General features: G+C 51.9%; 1 protein-coding gene across 1 annotated transcript; it reads right to left on the bottom strand.

Annotated features, from left to right (window-relative positions):
- Positions 1–3,767: 3,767 nt before the first annotated feature.
- Positions 3,768–6,196, bottom strand: LOC111184431 (uncharacterized protein C20orf203). The gene is given in 4 exon segments (XM_022592959.2): positions 3,768–5,471; positions 5,474–5,605; positions 5,607–5,648; positions 5,650–6,196. Coding segments are annotated over 4 exon segments (384 nt in total). The 5' UTR covers positions 5,752–6,196; the 3' UTR covers positions 3,768–5,363.
- Between the last annotated feature and the right edge of the window lie 4,940 nt (positions 6,197–11,136).

Here is an 11,136-nt window from a genome sequence, read left to right on the forward strand (position 1 = left end):
ATTGGAAAGGACACCATCGTCAGAGGTCTGCCTGCTGTGTAGACAGGGCTACTGCCTCTAGAATTTCACAAATGCACATGAAAGGCTCTGAGAAACCCTGCAGAGAAGAAACCGCATTGGATGGTTAAGTTGGTGTTTCCCAGATTTATTTCACCATGAACACCCTTTTCTTTCTTGTTTGTTTAATTTTTTTAAATTTATTTATTTATTTATTTATTTATTTTAGGCCGTGTTGGGTCTTCATTGCTGTGCGCGGGCTTCTCATTGCGGTGGCTTCTCTTTTTGCAGAGCACAGGCTCTAGGCTCGCAGGCTCTAGGGCACAGGCTCAGTAGTTGTAGTGCATGGGCTTAGCTGCTCTGCGGCATGTGGGATCTTCCCGGACCAGGGCTCAAACCCATGTCCCTGCATTGGCAGGTGGATTTTTAACCACTGTGCCACCAGGGAAGTCCCGAACACCCTTTTCTGCTCAATATCAATTTAACATCCTCCTGGAAGAACATTGATGGTCCAGGCCATTTCTAGCTTGTAACTTCTGCCTCACAGAAGAAACAGAAGGTTTTCTAAAGATTATCATCCCCGCATTGGAGAAGCCCCTTTCAGTTTTTCTAGCACTTTGACACTTGCCCACAGGAAAGGGCTGCACCCCTGTGGCACGCCCTCAGCCCTGCTCCCAGGGGCAGAGAGGACCGGGTAGAGAAAGCCCCCTCACGGACACCCCCAGGACTGGCTCAGCTCCCTTCCACGCCCTGCAGTCACCTCCAGCTCCAGACCAGACTGAAGGCCCAGAACATTTTCAGGAAAGGAGGCGGTGTCTTCTGGGAGACTTCTAGAAAAGTAGTTGCCAAAAAGAAGCTGTTGTGGGTTGAGCCAGCCCAGCCTCAGGCAGGGGAGATGTGCTGCCGGATCAGCAGTCTCCTGGTCCTTGCAGAGGAGGCCCTGTGGCCACCGGGCCCCATCAGTAGGGACAGCACCACTTTCAAATGCAGTAGTCTCCCCCATGTCCCTGTTAATGTTTCAGCAATTCTAACATTTGGAGACCAAAGTGCATCTCCCAGCCGGCTGCGTGAACACAGGACAAGTGCCAAAATTCGTCTCCAGGCCTGTAGAGTTTGGAAAATGAGCTTAATCAGCTAGTCAGTGGAGGAGAGTAACATTTATTGAGCACCTACTACGTATCGTGCTTTGTGTAAGAAGCTCTACCATTATGATGAGATCTCGATTCTGATAACAACCCCATTTTATACATGGGGAAACCAAGGCTCATGGTGGTAAGTTAACATGACCAGGGACGAAGCAGAGCTGGGATTCAAACCCAAGCCGGGTTTCACATCCCCAGTCCCGGCGCCCCCGCTCCCCAATCCCCACCCCGCCGTGGTGTTCTGGGCAGCCTGGCTGAGATCACTGACAAATGCTTTGACACCGCGCTTCATACCTCAATCCCCAGGCCCCTCTCATTATTAACCCAGGCTCCCCAGGCCTGGGGTAAGAGGAAGGGAATCGGAGGGGAGACTAATGTAGTCTGGCCCTTAATGGTGTGGTCCACGTTGTTCATGAAGAAACTGGCTTTGGGTTTTTTGGTCCATGTCCTGGAGAATTGGGCTGTCTTGACCCCAAACCTCTGATCATCTCTGGGGCACAGCAGGGGAGAGGTAGAAAAATCAGTTTTCTGAGTCTGCTAAGCTGAAGGCCAGCCCACCAGCCTGGGGCAACCCTGCTGACGTGAGGACCACACCCCTGGGAACCCAGCCTGAGCCGGCACCTGGGCTGGGCCCCTTTTCTCTTGGTCATTCCTGTGGCTCCTGGCTGCAGCCTCCTTCCCTGCATCCTGCCCCGCCCACCTTGCAGGGTCCTGGCACACAGCCTGGGTTGGGGTGTTGGGCCCACTGCACAAACCTCTGGAAACCCCTTTTCCCTCCCCTGACTCCCCAGAATTCCTCAGTCAGCAGTGCGGCTGTGGGGTGGGTAGAGGGTGGATGCAGAGGAGAGGGCACCACCCATCCCGCTCCCGGGGGGCGGGGGGGGGCTCTCATCTGCTTTGTCTGCACAGTTGCAGGGAAAGGACACCCCACCTTAAGCTCCCGGCCCCCTGAAACACCTACCTGGCCACATCCTTCCTCTTGCCCTTCACAGGAAGCGCCCATCGCATGGTGGGGAGAGCAACCTCCCAAGTGCCACTGTGCCCCAGAGGCCTCTCCCTCCACCTCCCTCATCCCTGAGCCATCTGATTGGCAGGCTTCCTTTTCTCCATCCTGAGTGGGGAGCCAGATCACAGAGAAGACAGTGACTTGTCCAAGGCAAGGCAGCCAAGCAGTGGTGGGCATCACTCCTGGATGCGGCTGACTCTGGAGTTGGGGTCCTTTCTCCCAGTACAGTGCAGTGCTCAGGGGTGCAGGTTCAGGATCAAGACTGCCAGACTCGGGCTTCCCTGGTGGCGCAGTGGTTGAGAGTCCACCTGCCGATGCAGGGGACATGGGTTCGTGCCCCGGTCCGGGAAGATCCCACATGCCGCAGAGCGGCTGGGCCCGTGAGCCATGGCCGCTGAGCCTGCGCGTCCGGAGCCTGTGCTCCACAACGGGAGAGGCCACAGCAGTGAGAGGCCGTGAACCGCAAAAAAAAAGAAAAAAAAAAAAAGACCGCCAGGCTTGAGTCCTGGTTCCTCCACCTCCTTGCTGGGTCACCTGGGGTTGGTTACTCAACCTCTCTGTGCCTCAGTTTCTTCATCTATACAATGTTGTTAGAGAGTCCCTGAGTTCAAACCCTGTGTTAGCTGTGTGGCACTGGGCAAGTGATTTAACCTGTCTGTGCCTCAGTTTACTCCAATTTTAAGTGGAGATATTGATATATATACAGCAAGGGTTGGTATGAGGATTAAAAGTGACAACTGTACGTCTAGGGCTTTCTGGCAGGTGGTGCCAGGCAGGCCCACAGGGGCTGCTGGTTGTTTGTGGTCAAGGTGCTGCTGTGGAAAGATGCACAAGAAACAGGTCTCAGAGGGCATCTCTGAGGGAAGGAAACTGGGGGGGGGGGGGGCGGACCTTAACTTGTCTCTATATGTTGTTTTGTACCTTCAGAATTCTGTATTACAAACGTGTAGAATTACTATTTCCAAAGTTGATTACAAAACTATTGTACAAAGATGCTCTCTAGTGCTTACACACAGCCTTGTGCTGGCCAGAGACCCCATCTCTCGGGTGCCCCCTTCCTGCTTGGCCTACCCCTCCATAGCCACACCCAGCCCTTGTGCAGGCCCTGTCTTTTAGCCCACTCCATGTCTCCCAGCAAGTCCCCAGCACAGCCTCAAGGGCCATGAGCACTGGCCTTCCAAGCACAGGCCTGTCACTTTTACCCAGAGGGACGTGGGCTGAGTCTCTGTTCCTCCACCGTCTCACCTGTAAGTGAAAATTCTGGTATCTCCCCCACAGGGTGACTGTAGGGACGAAGTGAGGTGCTAATTCGTGGAAAGGGCCAGATACAGTCCCAGCCCAGGGTCTCCCTCCTCCCTCCTGTCCTTTGAAAAGGGTAAAATGATGTTGAAGAAAAGCTGCCAACTTCTCGGAGCTGATCTCTACCCGCGAAGCCCCCTCCAACCCTGCAGCTGGACCGCAAACCTCCCAAGCCAATTCCTGCCTCCAGGCCTTTGCACCTACTGTTCCCTCCTCCTGGCCCATCTTCCCCTGATCTTCCCATCACTCAGTTTCTCCCAATGCTACCTCCTCTGAGAGGATCACCCTCTCTAAAATGGCCCCCCACCCCCTCCCTTATCTCCCCCCCCCCGTTGATCTTCTTCCTGGTACTTACCGTTACCCCAAATTGTATTTTTTGTTTCTTTTTTTTGGCTGCATCTCCCACGCAGCTTGCAGGATCTTAGTTCCCCAACCAGGAATTGAACCAAGGCCCCCTGCAGTGAAAGCATGGAGTCCTACCCACTGGACTGCCAGGGAATTCCCCTTTTTGTTCTTTTTCTTTTTTTTCCAAATTGTATATTTTGAATAAACTATTTTTAGGGAATAATTTTAAATTCACAGAAAAGTTGCAAAGACAGTACAAAGGGTTCCTGTATATCCTTCACTCAGTTTTCCTAACCTCAGTCCATTACCTAACAGTGGTACATCTGTCAAAACTAAGAAATTAACACTGATATATTACCATTAACTAAACTGCAGACTTAATTCATGTGAAATTGTACTTTTCCTTTATTTATTACTTGTTTTCAGCTGCTTCCCCCACTGGAAGGAAAACTGAAAGCAGGGAGGTCACCTCACTCACTCACCACCAACTCCCTCATACCTGGCAATAAATATTGATGGATAAAAAGAAGGGAAATAATGGCAAAAACGGCCAATGATGACTGAGGACTCCCTCTGTTCTGCGTGCACTAAACATGGTAAATCATTTAATCCTCACGACAACCCATGAGGTAGCGGCTACTTCTGGGGAAACTGAGGCCAGTGCAGTTTGGTGACCACACAGATGGTGAGCACCAGGGCAGACAGGCTCTGGCCCTTCCCTCAGGAACCAGAATAAATGCCCATCCTTCCAAGTCCTTAGTCCACGTCAGAGCTGGGGGTAGGCACCCTTGTGCGGCCAGGATGCTGAGGCCCCAGTGTGGCTGATTTGCCTGAAGCCACAGATGGACCAGAGCGCAGGGCTGGGCTGGAACCTGAGCCTCCTGCCTCCAGCTGGCTGCCCCGAGGCGGCAGCTGCCCCCGCTCTGCAGGAAGGGTGTGGGGTGTCGCTCCCAGGGCTCCCAGCCCCGCCCTGCTTCAAGGAAACAGAGTGCCCGGTTCAGCCACAGCCTGTGGGCTCACTCGTGGGCCTCCGACCCCCAGGGCCCTTGCAGACGCAGAGCGCAGCTGAGACTCCCCCACCACTGCCCTTTGCCCGTGGCCTGGGCCTCCGGGATCTGCGCCTGGGGGAGGTGGGGTTGGAGGATGGACCCTCTCCATCCCGGAAGATGCAGCCTTCTCGGGGGAGCCTGCTGGGCTCTGGGACAAGGAGGAACAGGAAGAAATGGCCGTCCCTTTCCGGATGTGGGGTGGGAGCAACACCTCCCAAAGGGAAAAGCCGGCCCCAGCAGGCGCACAGGACTGAGGCGGCCACCCCCGTCCAGCCTGGGTTCCGCCCAGCGCCAGCCTGGCGCAGGCTCGAGGCCCTAATAATGTTTGCTGGATGCCTTCAATACAAGCCTCGGTGCCCAGAATCTCCTTGAGGTTTCAGCCAGGCGTGCCCGCCCCATCCCCCATTCTGGGGAGCAGAATAAGTATGGGGGGGTGACAGGGGACACCATGAGGTGGTGGCAGCCTCTGTGAGAGAGGCAGGCTGCTCAACCCAGAGCTGGGGGGTAGGGGCGCCTTGTGTGCGGCTAATTAAACAGTGACTGTGATGAATCAGGGAGAGGCTGCTGCTTGCTAATTAAATGTGCCGGCAAGGATGGAAGGCAGAAGCAGCCCTGGAACCATGTCGCAGGGCCGGGCCAGCAAGGACAGCGCTTGGCAAACCCCACGCCCCCACGCTGGCTCTGGGCATCCCTTCCGGCCTCTGGCCCTCCCAGCAGGACCCCCGTGGCCCCCTCCCCACTCCCCTATCTCTCCTACCCACCTTGCCGGAGCCAGGGGCCTCGGACTTCCCCCTCCCCACCAACCCAAATCCCTTTCCTGATAAGGGGCTGGGCCTTGGGGAGAGGGAGCCTGTTGGTGCCCGGCGTCTGGCTGGTGGGTGGGCATCATTCTGAGCCTTTGAGTACTCCCCATCACCCCCCGCCAAGACCCCAAAGTTGGGCAAACGAGTCCAACCGCAATAGGCTGGCTGTTGGGAACAAGGTCCCAGGATAATTTTTAGAATCACAGATTCTGAGACTCATGGGCTTAGGCGTCACCCAGTTTCTGCCAGGGTCCTGCTTTGCCCCCAGATGCCCTGGTGTGTGAGAGAGACTGAGGGAGGCTCTCCTTTCTGGCCTCAGTGCTCCAGTCCTGAAACAGGAAGGTCAGAACAAATGATCTCTGACCCCTGAGGATTCCTATAGAGTGGACAGAAAGACCCCAGGGCTGTCCATCCCTGCCCCGTGTCGGCTTCGGCGAGCAGGCACGGTAGCTAAGAGCACGGGCTCCAGAGGCCAGACACCAGGGTCCAAGTCCCAGCCCCAGCACTGGCCACGTGTGTGACCTCAGGCAACGCAGCTAATTGCTGCCTGCCTCAGTTTCCCTGTCTGCAAAGCTGGGGATGGTCACGCTGCCTACTCGAAGGGCCACAGAGGGGATCAAGAGAGAGAATCTGGGTGAGATACTTAGCACAATGTCTGGCCCATGGAACGGGCCCAGGAAATGTCTGCCATTGTTATTTGAAAACTGGGGCACTCGGGAGGGTGTGGCCTGGCGCCTGCCTCTCTTCCATGTGACCTCCGCGTGCAGCCCTGTGCTCTGAGGACAACCGCCCGTGACATGGGGAGAGCATGTCACCCTTCACTCCAGGGCTCTCACACTCTCTCTGACCCTGGCAATCTTCTGAGGGAAGGAAAGCAGCAAAGAAGAAAACAGAGTGGAAGCTCAGAGAGGCTCAGCAAGTGGCCCAAAGCCACACAGCTAAGTAAGGGGCAGAGGCAGCCCCAGTCCTTGAGTGGGAGGACAGGATGGGATAGGGACTCCCGTGGTGACATCTGTTGAGCTCCTACTGGATGCCCAGTCCTGAACCAGCTGCCACAGAGGGAAGTGAGGAGCATGGGAGAGTCACTCTGCCTTCAAGGGGGCCCAGTCTGGAAGGGGAGAGAAAAAACATACACAAGTAATGGAATGCAAGGCAAGTTGCAGGCATCCGGGCGGGCGGGGGCTGCGGCATCCCTCCGGGGAACAGGCTGGGAGATGCTGCTTTGTCTTGGGGCTTGATTTGCAAAGCAAAGGTTCTGCTTCTGTTTGGAGGGTGAAATCAGCATTAGGGGAGTCTCAGAGGGCCTGATAGAGCCCCTCTGGTGCTCCCAGGAGAATCCTTCAGAAAGGAGGTGAGATACTCTGCTCTGGGAAGTGCCGGGTGGTCCCTGAGGTCTGCGGTGCCTATTTCTGTGGTTCTGGGGTCTGTCACGTGAGGTATCTGGGGGTCCTGGATGTTGTGGTTTCCAAGACTACGCCGTCCAGGGCCCCCATCGTGAATCCATCCATATGCAAAATGGGCTGTGACGTGTTCCTTCTAGGCAGCCAGGCACTGTCCAGGATAGGGGCTTTGTACTGCCGGGTAACGTGGTGGGGGAAGGGTGCCTCAGCCGTAAGAGGCCTAGTGACAGTGGAAACCTTTTGAGGCTGAGAAACTCAAAGCTGTTGGCCCTGACACTGGGGCGCCTGGGCCTTAAGCAGCCAACCCAAAACAGACAGGGATGAGTGCAAGGTCACTGGCCTTGGGGGTGATGTCTCCATCCTCCCTTCTCAGAGATCAGTGCTCATAGGAATGGGGAGATGGCTTGAGTAGGTCTAGCCACCAGGAAGTCTGTGTAAGCAAAGCTAGTGGCTCCTGGAAAACACGCCCTGCCTCTCAGCCTCCCTAGGGCCCCCCTGCACCAGAGCTGGGCCAAATGCTGGTCTGGGGCGCCCTCTGGTGGTCGTTCCGGGCAGTGGCAGAAGCAGCTGAGGGTTTAAGGGTGAGTGGTCAGAGCTGGAGGACTTTAGAGTGGACCACCTCTCCCACTGCAAAGATGGAAACACTGAGGCTCAGGGAAGGGGGAATGGAGCAACATGCCCAGGATCATACAGCAATTTAGTGGTCAAGCCAAGAACAGAACCCAGGCCTCCCTCTGTAGCCGTGGCTGCCCTTGGTGGGTCTCAAGGCATCCCTACTAGGGGAGGGAAGGTTGAGTGTCCAGGAGGCTGACTCCCCAGTAACTGTGGACAGCTGGATGGAAGGCGGCTGAGCAGCTGTGTCATGAGGCATGCAACACTTCCCTTCCCTGGCCTTAGGGTCCTCACCTCTAAACCCGGGGCCATTGTGTTGGCAAGGAGACTGGGGTCCCATTCATACACACTAGTAGTGAGGCTGTAACAAGCCAACCTTCCAGAAAATCCTAAAATAAGCCTTGCTACAGTGAGTATTGCATTTAATGGTGAAAGACTGGGTGCTTTCCCCCTGAGATCAAGAACAAGAGAAGAACGTCCACTCTCACCATTTCTGTCCAACATTGTACTGGAGGTTCCAGCCAGGGCACTAAGGCAAGAAAAGAAAGGCATCCAGATTGCAAAGGAAGAAGTAAAACTATTTGTAGATGACTAATGTATATACAAAATTCTGAAGAATCCACCAAAAAATATTAGAACTAATAAACGATTTCTGCAAGGTTGTGGGATACAAGCTGAATATACAAAAATCAATTGCATCTCTATGCATTTGCAATGAACACTTCAAAAACGTAATTAAGGGCTTCCCTGGTGGCGCAATGGTTAAGAATCCGCCTGCCAATGCAGGGGACATGGGTTCGAGCCCTGGTCCGGGAAGATCCCACATGCTGTGGAGCAATTAACCCATGCGCCACAACTACTGAGCCTGCACTCTAGAGCCCGTGAGCCACAACTACTGAGCCTACGTGCCACAACTACTGAAGCCCGCACGCCGAGAGCCCGTACTCTGCAACAAGAGAAGCCACCGCAATGAGAAGCCACCACAATGAGAAGCCCACGCACCACAATGAAGAGTAGCCTCCGCTCGCCGCAACTAGAGAAAAAGCACACACGCAGCAACGAAGACCCAACGCAGCCAAATAAATAAATAAATAAATAAATAAAGCCTCACATTTACAGTTAATTGATTTTCAACAAAAGTTCCAAGATAATTCAATGGGGAAAGGACAGTCTTTTCAACAAATGGTGCTGGGACAACTGGTTACCCACATGCAAAAGAAAGAAGCTGGACACCTTCCTCACACCCCACACAAAAATTCACTCAAAATGAATCTTAGACCCAAATGTAAAAGTTAAAACTATGAAACTGTTAGAAGAAAACACAGGCATAAATATTCACGCCCTAGGATTAGGCAACAGTTCCTTAAATATGACACCAAAAGCACAGCAACAAAAGAAAAAAATTGGACTTCCCTGGTGGCGCAGTGGTTAAGAATCCGCCTGCCAATGCAGGGGACACGGGTTCGAGCCCTGATCCGGGAAGATCCCACATGCTGCGGAGCAACTAAACCCATGTGCCACAACTACTAAGCCTGTGCTCTAGAGCTTGTGAGCCACAACTACTGAGTCCACGTGCCACCACTACTGAAGTCCATGCACCTAGAGACCGTGCTCCGCAACAAGAGAAGCCACCACAATGAGAAGCCCGCGCACGACAATGAAGAGTGGCCCCTGCTCGCCACAACTAGAGAAAGCCCACGTGGAACAACGTAGACCCCACATAGTCAATAAATAAATAAATAAATATTTACCAAAAAAAATAGATAAATTGGACATCGTGAAAATCAAAAACTTTTGTGCTGCAAAGAACATCATTAAGAAAGTAAAAAAACAACCCATAGAATGGGAGAAAATATTTGCAATTCATATATTTGATAAGGAATTGTAACCAGATTATATAAAGAACTCTTACAACTCAATAATAAAAGACAAATACACTAATTTAAAAATGGGCAAATGATCTAAGTAGACACTGATCCAAAGAAGATATACAAATGGCCCATAAGCTCATGAAAGATGCTGAATATCATTAGCCACCAGGGAAATGCAAATTAAACCCACAAGATACCACTTCGCAACCACTAGGTTTCCTATTAAAAAAACAACAACAGATAATAACAAGTGTTGACAAGGATGTGGAGAAATCAAAACCCTCACACACTACTGGTAGGAATTTAAAATGATGCAGTAACTTGGGAAAACCGTCTGGCAGTTCCTCAAAAGGTTAAACAGAATTAGCATATGACCCAGCAATCCCATGCCTAGGAGATATATATCAAAGAGAAATGAAAACATACATTTGCACAAAAACTTACATGAACGTCCACATTCATAAAAGCTAAAAGCAGAAACAACCCAAATGTCCACAGACTGATGAATAGATAAACAAAGTGTGGTTCAATCATGCAACGGAATATTATTCAGCGATAAAAAGGAATAAAGTACTGATGCATGCTATGACATGGATAAATCTTGAAAACATTAAGCTAATGGAAAGTCAGTCACAAAAGTCACACACTGTTTGACTTCATTTATATGAAATGTCCAGAATAAACAAATCCATAGAGACGGAAAGAAGATAGCCCTTTTTAAAAAAAAAAAAATGTATTTATTTATTTTTTTATGGCTGCGTTGGGTCTTCATTGCTACGCATGGGCTTTCTCTAGTTGCAGCGAGTGGGGTCTACTCTTCGTTGCGGTGTGCAGGCTTCTCATTGCGGTGGCTTCTCTTCCTGCAGGGCACAGGCTCTAAGTGCACGGGCTTCAGTAGTTGTGGCTCGCAGGCTCTAGAGCGCAGGCTCAATAGTTGACGCTCACGGGCTTACTTGCTCCACGGTATGTGGGATCTTCCCGGACCAGGGCTCGAACCCATGTCCCCTGCATTGGCAGGCGGATTCTTAACCACTGCTCCACCGGGGAAGTCCCAAGATTGTCTTTTATAGGGAATTCCCTGGCAGTCCAGTGGTTAGGACTCTGTGCTTTCAGTGCTGAGGGCTCGGGTTCAATCCCTGGTCGGGGAATTAAGATCCCACAAACCGCATGGCATGACCAAAACAAACAAAGAAAAAAAAAAAAAAAGAAGACAGTCCTTTATAGCAGTGGTTGCCTAGGGCTGGAGGAGAGGATCGGGGAAAATGGGCTTGGGGTTCTTTACGGGATGATGAAAATATTCTAAAATTGATCGTGGTGACGGTTGCACAACTCAGAATATACGATAAAACAATGAATTGTATGCTTTAAATGGGTGAATTATATGGTATGTGGATCATTTCTCAAAAAAGAGCCTGTTGTTTGGACCCGAGACTCCACTTCTAGAAATTCCTTCTAGGAATCATTCAAGAACATGAAAACATATGCATAAAGCTTTCCACCATAGTATTGTATGTAATGGCAAAAGTGTGAGAATAACCTAAGTGTCCATCAGTAGGGGAAAGAGTCGGTTATATTCATCCCTGGGATGGAAAAATGGACTCTTTAAAAATGA

The sequence above is a fragment of the Delphinapterus leucas genome, chromosome 15 (genome assembly GCF_059928025.1).
Source record: "Delphinapterus leucas isolate spDelLeu-1000000601 "Yukka" chromosome 15, BTC_Dleu_Yukka2, whole genome shotgun sequence".
Classification (NCBI taxonomy): domain Eukaryota; kingdom Metazoa; phylum Chordata; class Mammalia; order Artiodactyla; family Monodontidae; genus Delphinapterus; species Delphinapterus leucas.